Source organism: Ranitomeya imitator, chromosome 3 (genome assembly GCF_032444005.1).
Source record: "Ranitomeya imitator isolate aRanImi1 chromosome 3, aRanImi1.pri, whole genome shotgun sequence".
Classification (NCBI taxonomy): domain Eukaryota; kingdom Metazoa; phylum Chordata; class Amphibia; order Anura; family Dendrobatidae; genus Ranitomeya; species Ranitomeya imitator.
Window position 1 is genome coordinate 210298840 of NC_091284.1, and position 19631 is coordinate 210318470.

The 19631-nt window shown below is 44.7% G+C and overlaps 2 protein-coding genes across 2 annotated transcripts in view; one reads left to right on the plus strand and one right to left on the minus strand.

The window, feature by feature from the left end:
- AP4B1 (adaptor related protein complex 4 subunit beta 1) overlaps positions 1-11381 on the minus strand; it is a 29860-nt gene extending 18479 nt beyond the window's left edge. Inside the window, exons 1-4 of the mRNA XM_069761770.1 lie at positions 11269-11381; positions 6033-6205; positions 4604-4828; positions 1924-2054 (exon numbers count right to left, since the gene is read on the minus strand). Of these exons, the coding sequence (XP_069617871.1) occupies positions 1924-2054; positions 4604-4828; positions 6033-6148 (472 nt within the window). The 5' untranslated portion in view covers positions 6149-6205; positions 11269-11381. The remainder of the gene's footprint in view (positions 1-1923; positions 2055-4603; positions 4829-6032; positions 6206-11268) is intronic.
- The window catches only part of DCLRE1B (DNA cross-link repair 1B), a 49904-nt gene continuing 41488 nt past the window's right edge, over positions 11216-19631 (plus strand). Inside the window, exons 1-2 of the mRNA XM_069761771.1 lie at positions 11216-11500; positions 17764-17980. Of these exons, the coding sequence (XP_069617872.1) occupies positions 17792-17980 (189 nt within the window). The 5' untranslated portion in view covers positions 11216-11500; positions 17764-17791. The remainder of the gene's footprint in view (positions 11501-17763; positions 17981-19631) is intronic.

Consider the following 19631-nt stretch of genomic DNA (forward strand, 5'->3'; position numbering starts at 1 on the left):
TATCAACGTCAATAACCTCACTGGATGCCAGGGTCTTGGCTTTCATTGACCGCTTGTACTTAACTGAAAACAGTGATTGACCCTCCATTGTTGCCACTATTTCTCTGCCAATGGTGAACAGGTTATGAACATTCACATCCTTATTTGCATTGACACCGGTGATAATGTTGCGAAGAGACACTTCATCAGAGAAAGGTGAAAAGGTCTTGAGTTTATCTACAATTTTCTCCAGGTCTTCACAATCTCTTCTCGTCCTTGATGTTCTTGCCTCCTTGTGTTGTTCACTGGTGACAAAGCTCTGGCGAGTGAAACCCTGCATTGCATCACTGTAGGAAGAGGACACTGGCACAGACCGAGTCCACAAGGCCCTCTGATGTTCGGACATTCCACTTCCTCTGGTGAGTCCTTCTGCAGTTTTTAGGGAGTACATCAGAGCTTGCTCGATGACTAGGTCGCCACCCAGGCCTGCCCAGTACTGATCAGTCCGCCTTACAACATGCAAGCCATTCATAAATCTATGGAAGACTGGTGGCATATCATCTTCCAGAGTGATCATAGACTGGAGGTAAAGGTAGGCGGCCTTCACATAGTTCCCATGCCCAGCAGCTGCAAGAATGGGCAAACATTCGGCTACAGCATGAAGGTGCATCAGCCAGGATCCTGTACGATCGGCCTCGATAAGCTCCCTTGCTATTCCAACCATCTGTTGGTAATTCAGCCATAGTTTACTGGTACGAGAGTGAGCGGATAATCCGTTTCTTTTGGTGGACAAGAGGTGGACAATTTGATAGACACTGCAAGGCGAGTCACATTTAACATTTTACAGCTTTGGCGGCCATATTCTTTGACGTCACATTTGGACCCTTTGTGGTAGCCCTATCTTGGTAAACTTTTAGTATGTTTTCCCCTACATGTAATACTACCAAAAAAACTATAAAACGCTTTCTTGGAATTTATTCAGGGTAAAGTATTTTTTTTTTCGTATTTTGACTGGACTACAAACCAGGTAATCTTTTATCTCAAGTCATATGGTAAGACTCATTGAAAGGTCATTAGTATCTTTTAGAATAGCTACTTTCAAAAAGTGGCACTAGAGTTAGGGTAAGTTCACACAGGGGGAATTTTTGCTGCGTTTTTTTAATGCTAATTTTCAGCTGCTTTTAACAATACCAGCAAAGCCTATGAGATTTCAGAAATCTCATGCTCACACATTGGTTTTCTGTGTGATTAGTATTTTGTGCTTTGCTGCGTTTTTTGGACATAGAGCATGTCACTTCTTTCAGCGTTTTTTCACCCATTGACTTGAATGGGTGTTGAAAAAAACGCAGCAAAAACGCAGGTATCATTATGTGCTGTGTTTTTGCTGCTGAAAATCCAAGGACATTAGCATGTACAAAGAAAAAAAAAGCACCAAAAAACGCATGAAAAACGCACCAAATACGCACCAAAAACGCACCTGAACCTGCGTTTTTGATGCAGCTTCTTTTCTGCCAAGATGATCAGGTTTTGCTGCAGAAAAAAAAGCAGCAAAAACGCCCTGTGTGAACTTTCCCTTAAAGTCCTCTTCCTCTCTGTAGAGGCAAATAGAATATTTATTCCCAGAGGAGCATTGCAAGGCTTATAAGCCTCCATACACTGGCATGTCATGCTAGCCATACCAATCCACAAGGAGAAACGTCATCCCTTAGATCCCTTAAAAGTAGAAAGAGTCCAGACAAGTATCGTACCAGTACTTACTTCTCAATACTTATGTCATACTCACAGGGAGCAAAGCAAGGGTTAAAATCATCAACCAGTAAAACTATCCCTGTTTTCCAGGTTGATGGGCACAGATATGATCGAGTCAGTTGCCGGTACATTACAGCTAAAAACAGTGATACATTAATTCTAGAAATTAATTGACAAATGTGACAAAATCCTTACCAATCTCCACATCCCACTGCTGCCTCTGCATTTTGGCACACCCCAGCACTGCCACTCTCCTCACATAGGAAGCTTTGTCTCGCAGTCCATTCTGAACAGGCTGCTGGATGTACTCCTGGATCCCTGGCATCCTGAGAGAGATCAGACATTATGGCAAAAAAATAAAAAGCCACAAAATGTAAAGGGTTGGCTACTCAGAGACAATGCACTTCAAAATGTAGCCCACGTATGATCAGGCGAAAGCCCTGGGTCCTGCTCCTGGCAAAAAGCTGATTCTGCGGATGCATGAATACTGCGGTATTACATGGTGGGCAGGCAGCTGAATGGACATCCATGTAAGCAAAGGACCACTGGAGTCAGTGGGGGACCCCGATCCATGATGCTCATGTACCCTAATAAAGCATAAAAGCTTCTTAATAAACCTTCATGTTTAATGAAGGTTACTTGAAATTTCTACAGGTAATGTACTTTTTTAGGGCAGGCACTGCTTTTTTTGAGTCAGCAACAGGCGTAAGAAAATTTTTATATACTTTCTGCTTCCTTTGTAATAACGAAAGTAAACCATATAGATGTATCCTGCAGACACACCACTGTGCATTATTACAAAATACAGCAATCCAGAAGTTGTTATATAGAACAGGTCCAAGTGGAGGAAAAGGAAAACTGTAACTCCTACACATTAGAACCCATCACAATACCCGGCCCGACAGCAGGTCCGCTGACTCTAACTAGCTTCACATACAGTCATGGCCAAAAGTATTGACACCCCTGCAATTCTGTCAGATAATACTCATTTTCTTCCTGAAAATGATTGCAAACACAAATTATTTGGTATTATTATCTTCATTTAATTTGCCTTAAATGAAAAAACACAAAAATAATTGTCCTAAAGCCAAATTGGATATAATTCCACACCAAACATAAAAAAGGGGGTGGACAAAAGTATTGGCACTGTTCAAAAAATCATGTGATGCTTCTTTAATTTGTGTAATTAACAGCACCTGTAACTTACCTGTGGCACCTAACAGGTGTTGGCAATAACTAAATCACACTTGCAGCCAGTTGACATGGATTAAAGTTGACTCAACCTCTGTCCCGTGTCATTGTGTGTACCACATTGAGCATGGAGAAAAGAAAGAAGACCAAAGAACTGTCTGAGGACTTGAAAAACCAAATTGTGAGGAAGGATGAGCAATCTCAAGGCTACAAGTCCATCTCCAAAGACCGGAATGTTCCTGTGTCTACCGTGTGCAGTCTCATCAAGAAGCTTAAAGCCCATGGCACTGTGGATAACTTCCCTAGATGTGGACGGGAAAGAAAAAATGACAAGAGATTTCAACGCAAGATTGTGCGGATGTTGGATAAAGAACCTCGACTAACATCCAAACAAGTTCAAGCTGCCCTGCAGTCCGAGGGTACAACAGTGTCATCCCGTACTATCCATCGGCGTCTGAATGAAAAGGGACTGTATGGTAGGAGACCCAGGAAGACCCCACTTCTTACCCCGAGACATAAAAAAGCCAGGCTGGAGTTTGCCAAAACTTACCTGAAAAAGCCTAAAACGTTTTGGAAGAATGTTCTCTGGTCAGATGAGACATAAGTAGAGCTTTTTGGGCAAAGGCATCAACATAGAGTTTACAGGAGAAAAAAAAGAGGCATTCAAAGAAAAGAACACGGTCCCTACAGTCAAACATGGCGGAGGTTCCCTGATGTTTTGGGGTTGCTTTGCTGCCTCTGGCACTGGTCTAAAAATGGCAGTTTGGAGAAGGCACCCTTCAAATATCAGGGAACTGGAGCAGTTTGCCAAAGAAGAATGGTCTAAAACTCCAGCAGAGCATTGTAAGAAACTCATTGATGGTTACCGGAAGCGGTTGGTCGCAGTTATTTTGGCTAAAGGTTGTGCAACCAAGTATTAGGCTGAGGGTGCCAATACTTTTGTCTGGCACATTTTTGGAGTTTTGTGTGAAATGATCAATGTTTTGCTTTTTGCTTCATTCTCTTTTGTATTTCTTCATTTAAGACAAATTAAATGAAGATAATAATACCAAATAATTTGTGTTTGCAATCATTTTCAGGAAGAAAATGAGTATTATCTGACAGAATTGCAGGGGTGTCAATACTTTTGGCCATGACTGTATGTGTATGTAGGTACACACGAGCAGATAAAAAAAATCGAGTTTCATCCAGAAAAGTGGGACGATTTTTTTCTAACTTGTCATCTGTGTGCAGTCCATATACAATGTTACAGAATTGCAATGTATCCGTGATTGGATGTTATACAGTGGCTCCGTATGACATCAGCTTTTTTTTTACCCACCTATAGACTTAGATGGGCAAGGTTCATCCAGGCTATGGCATGCTGCAATTTTTTTTCACACGCAGATTCGGTCAGTGAAAAAATATTGCTCATCGGCACTGCCCACTGAATAATATTGGTCCAAGTGCCATCCATTTTTATCCATGAACAGCACTCAGACCAAAACTACGTTAGTATGAACGAGCCCTGAGGCTGTTGTTGCAGGTGAGGGTTCCCACGGATGGGCCAGGTATTGCACATCGTGCCTGGTTTATATAATACTTATGTGTCAATTCAGATACAAGATGGAGGATGTAGAGAAAAACTCTTACCTGTATGTACTTCAATGTAAGTAACATAATTAAATCTTCATAAAATACTGACCTGAGGTTGCACATGCTCCGTAGCGCCAATCCTCTCACCATAGGGTTGGGGTCCGAGCAATCCTTACATAGGGTGTTGATGGTTAATAGAGCCAAATCGGGTTTTTGAGGGGCATACGTGCACATGTATAAGTAAACCAGTTTCTTTTGCACAATATCCACAGTAGCGCTGGCTTTAACCATCTCCATAAAGACACTGGATACATCAACTCCAAGAGTCATGTGCCTTCAAAAAAATATTGTACGGCATAATATCAGTACGATGGCTGTGTCACAGTAAGGCTGACAACTTCTTCCATAGCATCTCCCCACTGTTAGGTCTCATTGACGTTTTTTTTTCACCTTTTTGAGTCATTTTTTTCACTGATGGAGGAAAAAAACCATTTCTCCTCTTCTCCTATTTTTCATTCAGTGAAAAACTGACAGCACACGGATGGCAACTAAGTGCTGTCATGATTTTTTCACTAACTCAGCATTTCATTCCAGAGTTTGATCTGACAAATTTTGCCTGGACCACTCAGACATATGGACAGCTCCATATGGACAGAGCTATCTGGGAAAAAAATGGTTAGCACTTGTACAGAAAAAACGACATGTGAATGAGGCCTTACACAAGTTAGAGCACTGCCTGTATCTGAATAGGGGGTGTAGTGCTGCCTACGGAAAAGCGGCACTGGCCTATACCCCTTAAGAAGGATTGTCCAGTATGACCAGCTTTACAGGGTTAAGCCGCCGTTACACTAGCAGTATTTGGTCAGTATTTTACATCAGTAATTGTAAACCAAAACCAGGAGTAGAACAAATAGAGGAAAAGTATAATAGAAACATTTGCACCACTTCTGTATTTATCACCCACTCCTGGTTTTGGCTTACAAACACTGAGGTAAAATACTGACCAAATACTGCTAGTGTGACGGCAGCCTTAGGCTACGTTCACATTAGCGTTACGCTAATGTGCGTCGCTGTTGCGTCGGCGACGCAGCGGCGACCCAGCGGCAACGCGCCCCTATGTTTAACATAGGGGACGCGTGCGTTTTTTTGTTTGCGTTTTTCGACATGTGCGTCGTTTTCAACGCTAGCGTCGGACGCACGAAAATGCAACAAGTTGCATTTTTCGTGCGTCCGATTTTCGTCAAAAAACGACGCACGCGTCGCAAAACGCAGCGTTTTTGCGAGCGTTTTTGGTGCGTCGCGCGTTGCGTCGCCGTTGCGTCGCCGACGCACCGGCGCGCAACGCTAATGTGAACGTAGCCTTAGAGACAGCCATGACACTACAAACTGGAAAACTGCCCAGGAATATTACCATTAGCAATAATTTGAAACCAGATATCTCTTCTATGCCTAAATATGACTGCAAGAATAGTAATGGCACTGCACTAAGTTTACTAAATGACTCTATAATCATCTGCAGTCCGCAGCGTGTTTCTTACCGGATCACCTTGTGGATGACATTCCTGTATCGCAATCTGTCTCCTTGGATGTGAGGATTAGACAGTGCTTTCTTCAGCTCCCTCACAGCATCTTCAGACCCCAGGTATGGCATCATGGGCACTCTCCTTGTCCGCGATCTAGAGGACAGGCTAACACACGGAATTTCTTAAAACTGAAAAAATGCAAAGGAGAAGCGTTTTATCACTGGAGCACTAAGACGCTGAAAGAATGTAAAACATTATTCTTTCATATATCAAAAATATTTCCTTCATTTTCTACCACTTTTTCTCATCACACAGTACATTTAAAGGACAGTGTTTGTAACCATGCTAGCGTTACTGCAGAGACCTGATGTTTTCCCGGTCCCATAGGCTTATGAAGCCGAATTTGATCTGACACTAGGACAGGTCTGCAATTTTTTCATCGGATCACTCGGTCATGTACAAAGCCCCATAGACTATCATGGGTACAAGTACTATCCGTGCAAACCACGGACTGCACTCGTACAAGATAATCGGTCAGGTGCACGAGACCTGAAGGTGTTTGTCAACCCCAATTTAAAAAAAAAACCCATGTAGTAGTGTCAATTAAAATAACTAAGAAGCATCCTCATCAATCCATTCTCCCAAAACTCCTCTTCTAGTGCTGCCAGGTGATTGTCGCTCCAGCTCTGGACATATGAACCCTCTGGCAAATCACCAAACGCAGCAGGGATGAAGTGGTGACGTACCGTACCTGTGCCAGCTGGGAGAGGCAGAGGAGGACCGGGGCAGGTCTAGGAGAGGAGCAGGGAGATCGGTAGGGAAATCTGCCTTTTATCATCTCTAAAACAAGAAAAGGATAGCAGTATATGTGTATTACACCCTGGTGATATAGTACAAAACCCCCCGCTACCCGTGTGTATGGACCAAGTGAAAAAATAGACAGTCGGAAAATTAACTACACAACCAAACGCAAACCCAAAATACCAAGATTTGTTTTTAAATTGTAATACTTTATTTATTATTAACGCAATTTGTGAATTGATTTTTCTGTTATTATCTACCTGATTTGTTAATAAACATTATGTTATTTAATAATTTTGGACGTATGGTCGGTATTTTGGGGTTCCGGTTGGTTGTGCTTTTATCATCTCTGCTGGATGCTACTTAGGCCGGGGTCACGCTGGCGAAACGGCCGAGTGCAATGCAATAAAAAAAAATCGCATTGCACTCGGACCAATGTTAAGCTATGGGGCAGCTCCCAGCAGCCGACTTTTTCCTCGGTCCGAGACAATCGCAGCATGCTGCCCCGCCGATCAGCTGTTCCCGGTGTCGGACGTACCTACTCAGTTATGGAGCACAGCACAGCTCTCGACTGTATAGTGGCCGTGTACCACACATCCAGCCCTATTGATGTGAATACAGGGCGGATGTTCCTAACTGCCACCACTAGGGTTGAGCGAAACGGATCGTTCATTTTCAAAAGTCGCCGACTTTTGGCAAAGTCGGGTTTCATGAAACCCGACCCGATCCCTGTGTGGGGTCGGCCATGCGGTACGCGACTTTCGCGCCAAAGTCGCGTTTCGTATGATGCGCTTGGCGCCATTTTTTCAGCCAATGAAGGAGCGTGGGCAGAGTGATGACATAGGTCTTAGGGGCGTGGACGCCTATCGTCATCTTGTCGATTGTGCGCTGTAGCGATTTGCAATGTGTAACAACAGCTTTTCTGTTCAGGGACGGAGGGGAGAGAGAGAGGGAGAGGGAGAGGGAGAAAAAAAAAAAATTCCCATTGACTTTGCATTGGGTTTCGTGTTTCGGTCGATCCCCGACTTTTCGCCCTAATCGGCCGATTTCACTCGACTCGACTTTAGAGATAGTCGGGTTTCGTGAAACCCGACTCGACCCTAAAAAAGTAAAAGTCGCTCAACCCTAGCCACCACTATTCAGTCTACAGATCAGTGCTGTGCAGCTCCGGCCAGCGCCGACACCGGGGACAGCTACCGGATATCAATGTTATAGTCCCGGACAGCCCCTTTAAGAAGCAAAACATGTAGCAGAATGCAGCTCCTGAGCCTGTCCGTACATTGCTAAATTTAGATGTCGGTAAACCGGGGTCCATGTGCGGGCTGTCCGAGGGTCTGTCACACACGAGGCTGTGGCATCTGGGCCGGCAGACCTATGGCCAGTCGTTATACGCACTGGGTTAAAGTCGGCCTGACACAATTAGGCCGGTGTCACACACAGCGTATGAAAATACGGTCTGTATATCACGGCCGTAATACGCTGAAAAGTCCCGAAAATAGTGGTCCGTAGCTCCTCCGTAGGCAGGGTGTTTCAGCGTTTTCTGCGCATGGCATCCTCCGTATGTAATCCGTATGGCATCCGTACTGCGTGTTTTTATCGCAGGCTTGCAAAACCGACATACGGCTATACAAGGGATCCATGTGTAAAAAAAACCAAAAACATATATACTGTATATATATATATATATATATATATATATATAAATACATATATATATATATATATATGTCAGTAGACACATATATGTATATATTAATATTTCATCCAGCGCGATATAGCAGAAAGCCGGTAATTCAATTACCGGCTTTTGCTTTCTCCTTCCTAAACCCGACATGATTTGTGACATGGTTTACATACAGTAAACCATCTCATATCACCATTTTTTTTGCATATTCCACACTACTAATGTTAGTAGTGTGTCTATGCAAAATTTGGCCGTTCTAGCTAGTAAATTAAAGGGTTAAATGGCGGAAAAAATTGGCGTGGGCTCCCGCACAATTTTCTCCGCCAGAGTAGTAAAGCCAGTGACTGAGGGCAGATATTAATAGCCTGGAGAGGGTCCATGGTTATTGGCCCCCCCCCCTGGCTAAAAATATCTGCCCCCAGCCACCCCAGAAAAGGCACATCTGGAAGATGCGCCTATTCTGGCACTTGGCCACTCTCTTCCCATTCCCGTGTAGCGGTGGGATATGGGGTAATGAAGGGTTAATGCCTCCTTGCTATTGTAAGGTGACATTAAGCCAAATTAATAATGGAGAGGCGTCAATTATGACACCTATCCATTATTAATCCAATACTAGTAAAGGGTTAAAAAATACACAAACACATTATTAAAAATTAATTTAATGAAAAAATCACAAAGGCTGTTGTATTAATTTATTCTACTCTCAATCCACTCACTGAAGACCCTCGATCTGTAAATAAAAAAAAATAAATAAACCAACAAAATCCTTACCTTCCGAGGATCTGTCATGTCCAACGATGTAAATCCATCTGAAGGGGTTAAAATATTTTGCAGCCACGAGCTTTGCTGATGCAACGTTGCTCATGTCTGCAAAACCCCGGAGAATGAAGGTAAAGTAGGTCAATTACCTATATTTACCTGCATTTGCGGTGAGGCGCCCTCTGCTGGTTGTCCCTAGATCGTGGGAACTTTCCTAGAAAGCTCCCTGGCTCGAGTTCATATGAGGACAACCAGCAGAGGGCGCCCTCTTATGATCTCGAGCCAGGGAGCTTTCTAGGAAAGTTCCCACGATCTAGGAACAGCCAGCAGAGGGCGCCTCACCGCAAATGCAGGTAAATATAGGTCATTGACCTACTTTACCTACATTCTCCGGGGTTTTGCAGACATGAGCAACATTGCATTAGCAAAGCTCGTGGCTGCAAAATATTTTAACCCCTTCAGATGGATTTACATCGTTGGACATGACAGATCCTCGGAAGGTAAGGATTTTGTTGGTTTATTATTTTTTTTTATTTACAGATCGAGGGTCTTCAGTGATTGGATTGAGAGTAGAATAAATTAATACAACAACCTTTGTGATTTTTTCATTAAATTAATTTTTAATAATGTGTGTTTTTTTTAACCCTTTACTAGTATTGGATTAATAATGGATAGGTGTCATAATTGACGCCTCTCCATTATTAATTTGGCTTAATGTCACCTTACAATAGCAAGGTGGCATTAACCCTTCATTACCCCATATCCCACCGCTACACGGGAATGGGAAGAGAGTGGCCAAGTGCCAGAATAGGCGCATCTTCCAGATGTGCCTTTTCTGGGGTGGCTGGGGGCAGATGTTTTTAGCGGGGGGGGGGGGGGGGGCAATAACCATGGACCCTCTCCAGGCTATTAATATCTGCCCTCAGTCACTGGCTTTACTACTCTGGCGGAGAAAATTGCACGGGAGCCCACGCCAATTTTTTCCGCCATTTAACCCTTTCATTTACTAGCTAGAACGGCCAAATTGTGCACATACACACTACTAACATTAGTAGTGTGGAATATGCATAAAAATGGGGATATGAGATGGTTTACTGTATGTAAACCAGGTCTCATATCATGTCGGGTTTAGGAAGGAGAAAGCAAAAGCCGGTAATTGAATTACCGGCTTTAAAGCTGTCTAGCGCTGTATGAAGAATATATATACATATATGTGTCTCACTGACATATATATATATACCTATTCTATGTGTACACATTTATTCTACCTATTCTACTGTAAGCTGTCAGTGTGATTTTACTGTACACCGCACTGAATTGCCGGCTTTTCTCTCTAACACCGCTGCGTATTTCTCGCAAGTCACACTGCTTGTCCGTGTGTAATCCGTATTTTTGGGGCTTCCATAGACTTTCATTGGCGTTTTTTTTGCGAAATACGGTGACAAACGCAGCATGCTGCGATTTTCTACGGCCGTAGAAAGCTGTATAATACTGATCCGTAAAATACGGCAGATAGGAGCAGGGACATAGAGAATAATTGGGACGTATGTTTTGCGAGTTTTACGGACGTATTTTCTGCGCTCTTACGTCCGTAAAACTCGCAAGTGTGACGCCGGCCTTAAAGGGGATGTCCAGGATCACTTATTTATTGGCCAGAGGAAATCAAACAAGCTTGAAACTGTCCGCCCCGGTGTCTCGGAGGTCACAAGCCGGACTCATCACACACCACTGACATTGGGGCAACGTGGCCAGGTGACCCCATTACACGAGTGCATGAACACTTAGGCCCCTGCACAGGGAATATGACTGGACAGACCGTACAGCCCCTGTATTACCAGAGCAGCTGACATTACAATAACAAGGTCCACTGTACACGAGCCCGTCACCTGAAGGGTTAACCATTTTGGCGGGTCAGCACACCCGGAAGCCCCGCCTTGCTGTGCCCGCGCCCCTTACACAATACAACAGAAGAGAACACGGAAATGCGCTGTGCTTATGGGGTCTCACCGAGGATGGGCGCTCTGCCGGCATAGCTCCGTATATCCGGGCTGGGAAGGCAGAAGCAGCAGAACCCTGCAAGCATTGATCTGGAGCTGAACTGCGCATGCGTGAAATATTCGGCGCGGACGGTGTACAGACAAGCTATGTCCCAAGCACTCAGTACTACTTCCCCTTAGCTGTAAAGGCGGCTGATTGCATGTTCTTGGCTGTGCTATAAGGACCGCAGTGAATGGCGGAGGTACACCGGATTCTCTTATTACTACTCTCCCTGTGGGTCAGGTATTGGCAGTCTCCCTTCTGCCCAATCAGACCGCGGCTCTAAGGAAATTCCGGAATGTTGAAGCATGAAAGACGTGATGTGATTGGTTGGGCCGTTTTGAACTGCTGGAGGGTGTGCAAGTCAACAAAGGCATTTCTGTGTGTCTGTCCTGATGGGAGTGGGCGGATGTACCTGAGGAGGCTGTCAGTATGGAGGGTATTAGACCATATGACTGGGAGTGGGCGGCTGTACCTGAGGAGGCTGTCAGTATGGAGGGTATTAGACCATATGACTGGGAGTGGGCGGCTGTACCTGAGGAGGCTGTCAGTATGGAGGGTATTAGACCATATGACTGGGAGTGGGCGGCTGTACCTGAGGAGGCTGTCAGTATGGAGGGTATTAGACCATATGACTGGGAGTGGGCTGCTGTACCTGAGGAGGCTGTCAGTATGGAGGGTATTAGACCATATGAATGGGAGTGGGCTGCTGTACCTGAGGAGGCTGTCAGTATGGAGGGTATTAGACCATATGACTGGGAGTGGGCTGCTGTACCTGAGGAGGCTGTCAGTATGGAGGGTATTAGACCATATGAATGGGAGTGGGCTGCTGTACCTGAGGAGGCTGTCAGTATGGAGGGTATTAGACCATATGACTGGGAGTGGGCGGCTGTACCTGAGGAGGCTGTCAGTATGGAGGGTATTAGACCATATGACTGGGAGTGGGCGGCTGTACCTGAGGAGGCTGTCAGTATGGAGGGTATTAGACCATATGAATGGGAGTGGGCGGCTGTACCTGAGGAGGCTGTCAGTATGGAGGGTATTAGACCATATGAATGGGAGTGGGCTGCTGTACCTGAGGAGGCTGTCAGTATGGAGGGTATTAGACCATATGAATGGGAGTGGGCTGCTGTACCTGAGGAGGCTGTCAGTATGGAGGGTATTAGACCATATGAATGGGAGTGGGCGGCTGTACCTGAGGAGGCTGTCAGTATGGAGGGTATTAGACCATATGAATGGGAGTGGGCTGCTGTACCTGAGGAGGCTGTCAGTATGGAGGGTATTAGACCATATGACTGGGAGTGGGCGGCTGTACCTGAGGAGGCTGTCAGTATGGAGGGTATTAGACCATATGACTGGGAGTGGGCGGCTGTACCTGAGGAGGCTGTCAGTATGGAGGGTATTAGACCATATGAATGGGAGTGGGCGGCTGTACCTGAGGAGGCTGTCAGTATGGAGGGTATTAGACCATATGAATGGGAGTGGGCTGCTGTACCTGAGGAGGCTGTCAGTATGGAGGGTATTAGACCATATGAATGGGAGTGGGCTGCTGTACCTGAGGAGGCTGTCAGTATGGAGGGTATTAGACCATATGACTGGGAGTGGGCTGCTGTACCTGAGGAGGCTGTCAGTATGGAGGGTATTAGACCATATGAATGGGAGTGGGCTGCTGTACCTGAGGAGGCTGTCAGTATGGAGGGTATTAGACCATATGACTGGGAGTGGGCGGCTGTACCTGAGGAGGCTGTCAGTATGGAGGGTATTAGACCATATGACTGGGAGTGGGCGGCTGTACCTGAGGAGGCTGTCAGTATGGAGGGTATTAGACCATATGAATGGGAGTGGGCGGCTGTACCTGAGGAGGCTGTCAGTATGGAGGGTATTAGACCATATGAATGGGAGTGGGCTGCTGTACCTGAGGAGGCTGTCAGTATGGAGGGTATTAGACCATATGAATGGGAGTGGGCTGCTGTACCTGAGGAGGCTGTCAGTATGGAGGGTATTAGACCATATGAATGGGAGTGGGCGGCTGTACCTGAGGAGGCTGTCAGTATGGAGGGTATTAGACCATATGAATGGGAGTGGGCTGCTGTACCTGAGGAGGCTGTCAGTATGGAGGGTATTAGACCATATGACTGGGAGTGGGCGGCTGTACCTGAGGAGGCTGTCAGTATGGAGGGTATTAGACCATATGACTGGGAGTGGGCGGCTGTACCTGAGGAGGCTGTCAGTATGGAGGGTATTAGACCATATGAATGGGAGTGGGCGGCTGTACCTGAGGAGGCTGTCAGTATGGAGGGTATTAGACCATATGAATGGGAGTGGGCTGCTGTACCTGAGGAGGCTGTCAGTATGGAGGGTATTAGACCATATGAATGGGAGTGGGCTGCTGTACCTGAGGAGGCTGTCAGTATGGAGGGTATTAGACCATATGACTGGGAGTGGGCGGCTGTACCTGAGGAGGCTGTCAGTATGGAGGGTATTAGACCATATGAATGGGAGTGGGCGGCTGTACCTGAGGAGGCTGTCAGTATGGAGGGTATTAGACCATATGACTGGGAGTGGGCGGCTGTACCTGAGGAGGCTGTCAGTATGGAGGGTATTAGACCATATGAATGGGAGTGGGCGGCTGTACCTGAGGAGGCTGTCAGTATGGAGGGTATTAGACCATATGACTGGGAGTGGGCGGCTGTACCTGAGGAGGCTGTCAGTATGGAGGGTATTAGACCATATGAATGGGAGTGGGCGGCTGTACCTGAGGAGGCTGTCAGTATGGAGGGTATTAGACCATATGACTGGGAGTGGGCGGCTGTACCTGAGGAGGCTGTCAGTATGGAGGGTATTAGACCATATGACTGGGAGTGGGCGGCTGTACCTGAGGAGGCTGTCAGTATGGAGGGTATTAGACCATATGAATGGGAGTGGGCTGCTGTACCTGAGGAGGCTGTCAGTATGGAGGGTATTAGACCATATGAATGGGAGTGGGCGGCTGTACCTGAGGAGGCTGTCAGTATGGAGGGTATTAGACCATATGAATGGGAGTGGGCGGCTGTACCTGAGGAGGCTGTCAGTATGGAGGGTATTAGACCATATGAATGTGAGGTGTGTGGGAAAACAGTAGAATGGTGAATATATAAAAATAGTGAAGATGGAGTGATACAAAGACATATAAATATATTATGGTGTGCTAACACACCACAAAATGCCCTAGAAAAAAACCTGTGGATAAAAGGGGAAAGAAGAGGGACAGGGGGAAAAAATAGCCAGGTGACCCATTCGTAATTCAGGGGTACTGGCTGGGAGTGGCATGAAAATGGGGCTTGGGCACTGGGAACTTCTTTCAGTCCACTCCCCAAAGGACATATAAACCTACAGTGATGGCCAAAAGTATTGACACCCCTGCACTTCTGTCAGATAATACTCAGTTTCTTCCTGAAAATGATTGCAATCACAAATTCTTTGGTATTATTATCTTCATTTAATTTGTCTTAAATGAAAAAACACAAAAGAGAATGAAGCAAAAAGCAAAACATTGATCATTTCACACAAAACTCCAAAAATGGGCCAGACAAAAGTATTGGCACCCTCAGCCTAATACTTGGTTGCACAACCTTTAGCCAAAATAACTGCGACCAACCGCTTCCGGTAACCATCAGTGAGTTTCTTGCAATGCTCTGCTGGAATTTTAGACCATTCTTCTTTGGCAAACTGCTCCAGGTCCCTGATATTTGAAGGGTGCCTTCTCCAAACTGCCATTTTTAGATCTCTCCACAGGTGTTCTATGGGATTCAGGTCTGGACTCATTGCTGGCCACCTTTGAAGTCTCCAGTGCTTTCTCTCAAACCATTTTCTAGTGCTTTTTGAAGTGTTTTTTGGGTCATTGTCCTGCTGGAAGACCCATGACCTCTGAGGGAGACCCAGCTTTCTCACACTGGGCCCTACATTATGCTGAAACATTTGTTGGTAGTCTTCAGACTTCATAATGCCATGCACACGGTCAAGCAGTCCAGTGCCAGAGGCAGCAAAGCAACCCCAAAACATCAGGGAACCTCCGCCATGTTTGACTGTAGGGACCGTGTTATTTTCTTTGAATGCCTCTTTTTTTTTCTCCTGTAAACTCTATGTTGATGCCTTTGCCCAAAAAGCTCTACTTATGTCTCATCTGACCAGAGAACATTCTTCCAAAACGTTTTAGGCTTTTTCAGGTAAGTTTTGGCAAACTCCAGCCTGGCTTTTTTATGTCTCGGGGTAAGAAGTGGGGTCACTGTTGTACCCTCGGACTGCAGGGCAGCTTGAACTTGTTTGGATGTTAGTCGAGGTTCTTTATCCAACATCCGCACACTCTTGCGTTGAAATCTCTTGTCAATTTTTCTTTTCCGTCCACATCTAGGGAGGTTAGCCACAGTGCCATGGGCTTTAAACTTCTTGATGACACTGCGCACGGTAGACACAGGAACATTTAGGTCTTTGGAGATGGACTTGTAGCCTTGAGATTGCTCATGCTTCCTCACAATTTGGTTTCTCAAGTCCTCAGACAGTTCTTTGGTCTTCTTTCTTTTCTCCATGCTCAATGTGGTACACACAAGGACACAGGTTGAGTCAACTTTAATCCATGTCAACTGGCTGCAAGTGTGATTTAGTTATTGCCAACACCTGTTAGGTGCCACAGGTAAGTTACAGGTGCTGTTAATTACACAAATTAGGGAAGCATCACATGATTTTTCAAAGGGTGCCAATACTTTTGTCCACCCCCTTTTTTATGTTTGGTGTGGAATTATATCCAATTTGGCTTTAGAACAATTCTTTTTGTGTTTTATTTTTCATTTAAGACAAATTAAATGAAGATAATAATGCCAAAGAATTTGTGTTTGCAATCATTTTCAGGAAGAAACTGAGTATTATCTGACAGAATTGCAGGGGTGTCAATACTTTTGGCCATGACTGTACATAGAAGAAAATACCAAAAATAACAAAACATCTATGAACATACAAACTGAAAACCTACGAGATTTGTTCAGAAATGAGGCATAGGAATCAATATTCTTAAAAAATAGATGAATTTTATTTGTACAATAAATAAACACACCTTTTAAAAAATGGGGGGGGGGGGAATCAGGAATAGGTAAAAATAATGACGCAAGGAAGGGGGACAGATGTGTATAATAGGAACATAGAAAACAAATTATTTGCAATGTGATAAATAACCATGTGGTCCGATATATCATAAATTACATCTGGCAAATACCGTACATGAGGAAATGAAAAGAAGGTCCATGGTATACAGCCTAGGACATGTCATTCATGAAAAAAGTGCTTGTGTAACCAATAATTATATCACCTACTCAAGTGCTGACAATAATCAATAATAAAACATTTTGTACCAGATGGGACCAATGAAAGTAAGCAATTAACCAGGATCTAGTTTAATATATTGTGCACAACCCGATTACATAAGGCTCAATGGAGAATGATCGTATATAATACACCAGCCAAGTGGAGCACACCACGTCCCCCTCCGCCAACGCATGTTTTTATTCTGTTTCATCAGGGATTGAGGTGGAGAGATAGTGGGTAGTTTAAAATCTACTAGATGTGCCTTTTCTGGGCAGCTGCGGGCTGTCATTTTTAGGCTGGGGGGCCTATATCAATGGCCCCTTACCAGCCTAAGAATACCAGCCCACAGCTGTGAGCTTCAGCAAGGCTTGTTGTAAAAAATGGGTGGTACCCACACCGTTTTTTTTTAATTATTTATTTAAAGACCCCTCTCTATTGATAACCAATTTTGGTGAAGTTGACAGCTGAGGGTTGCAGCCCCCAGCTGTGAGATTTGGTTAAAGGAAATAGGGGGGAACCCAGGTCAGGTTTTTCATTCATTTATTTTGTTATAACACAGGCGGCGGCTGAGAAATACTCCAATCATCCGCACCTACTGTCACTGTTATTAGCGGCAGCAAGTGTCGGATGATTGGAGTAATAGTCCCAAAAGCCTACACCTGTCAACCTTCTGACTTTAATATAACTCTCATCATTCTCTGTTCGCACCGATCACCTGTAGAGCAGGGGAGAATGATAAGAGCGTATTCAGCACCCGCTGTCGGGGAACAGCACTTACTGTAGAGCTTCTTTCCCAGCGCCGATGCGTGTCACACGGATGACTTCAATGTGTGTTCTCCGTGTGCACACATGAGGGATATTTTGCCACCCATGCGGACGGTAAAAATCGGACATATCTACGTGTGGGGCACATGGACACACGGTCCATGGAAACACACTGACATGTGCAGACCCATTAATTTGAATGGTTCTATGTGTGTCAGTGTCTCCGGTACGTGTGAAAACTCACCACAGGTACCGGAGACACGGATGTGTGAACGAGGCCTTAAATAGCATTTTTTGGTTGCACACAGCTCTGCACTTCCAGCTAAAATCCATAATATTACGTTTCTTTTGTCCTTTGTCTTGCAGACCTTTGATAACTACCTGGAGGGTGATAATGAATGGGACAATTCTTCCCAACACACCCATTGCTGTGGATTTCTGGCAGATCCGAAAATGCGGTCACATCCGGCTCTTCTTTCTCTCTCATATGCACAGTGACCATACAATGGGTTTGTCTTCCACATGGAAAAATCCACTCTACTGTTCTCCAGTCACAGCCAGGATCCTTAAACATAAGTTGCAGGTTTGAATGTCTCTTATAATAGTTGGGATACTTTCACACTGCTGCAGTTTGTTACAATGTGTCACCGTAGAGCAGTGTTTCCCAAACTTCTGTCCTGACGGCCCTCCACACGTCATATTTTCAGGATTTCTATACTATTGCACAGGTGGTGGAAGTAATTCTATGGAAAACATGATGTGTTGGGGGGCCGTGAGGACGGGGTTTGGGAAACACTGCTGTAGACAAACATGGGTCTCCACCAGCAGACTTCTAATCAGTATTTGACCTAACAATTTACCATGTCAGAAGTGGGCAGCTTTTTGCTCTTATTCACTTTTCGCTTCTCCGCTGAGTATTCAGTTTTTACTTTTTTATTTTTTCACCATAAGATTTCAGAGATGTGGTACTTTATACTTAGAGCATGTGTAGCCCTTCATTGAGAGCGGTCATTCCGAGACGCAGCTCATCATAGCTGCCTCGGATCCTTTGAGCGGTTATTCCGAGACGCAGCTTACTATAGCTTCCTCGGACCGCTAGAAGCCCCACTCCTTCCCCTGATGAACCCTGGTGCATTATCCTAGGGGGAAACGCGTCGGGATGGGCGGCAGCATACGGATGAGTACATCCTTTATTTGACCATCTTTTTTTCTTGTCCATTTATGATTTGAGAGGTGGTGGTGTATGGCTTATTGACATACTGACATACGATTGTCTTTTTTTTGTATACTACTCTGCCTACACAGTGTATACATTGTTCTCCCAAATACCATACTGTGCATACTATTTGGGTATACTATAGGTGTCATGTCTGTTGTTGAGACTGGAAACAGGTCCATTATTGCTGTATATCGCAACTGTATAAATTTACTCTGTCTCTAACATTAGACACCTTGTGCACCTTTCTCATATCAGATCAATAGAAGGGTAACTGTCTACAAGACCCTTTCCTGTGGAAACTATTCCACATTAGATCTTTATAGCTCTTTTATTGCACCTTATAAGCATTATTGCACTTTAGATAAGGTTGTGGTGTGGTGGTAGTTTCATTTTGTTAAGATCCTGGAGGGTCATAAGGGAGAGCCGTCGACGAGTGGGGGCGCCATGTCGATTTTAGGGTGCCAACCCCCGCTGTGAGGTAGGGCGAGTAAGGGAAAGATCACGCCCCACCCCCCACCGTTTAGTCTCTATCCTTTCATTTTTGTGTTAAGATAGATTAAGGTGTTACTGTCTCCTGACCCGTTTATATGGGTAATTTTTACTCAGTATTTATTAAAAGTTACATTTTAAAAGGGTTTTTTTCAGTCCTTTGGTTATACTTACTAATTATACCCTGTACGTATTATTTTTTGGTGATTACTAGTTGGGCCTTATGGCTTAAAGTCTACCAAGGGAACTTCCAGTCAAAAAATAAATTATGCTGTATTCCCTGCGACGAGCGGTTTCTATTGGGCAAAAAATTGGATGACTTTAGAAAATGCCAGGGATTAAAAACGCTTTCCCAGTTTTTTTGCATCAAATCCAAAGAGGGAGTCCTTTTGGAGGAGAAAATGAAATAGAGTATGTCCTCCAGGGGAAAAGAAGGAAACTAGAGAATAGGAACATAAAAAATCCCAGATTTATGTTCAGTGGTCTCTTCAGGGAGCAAAAAACCTTCCCAATGATTCCAATCCAC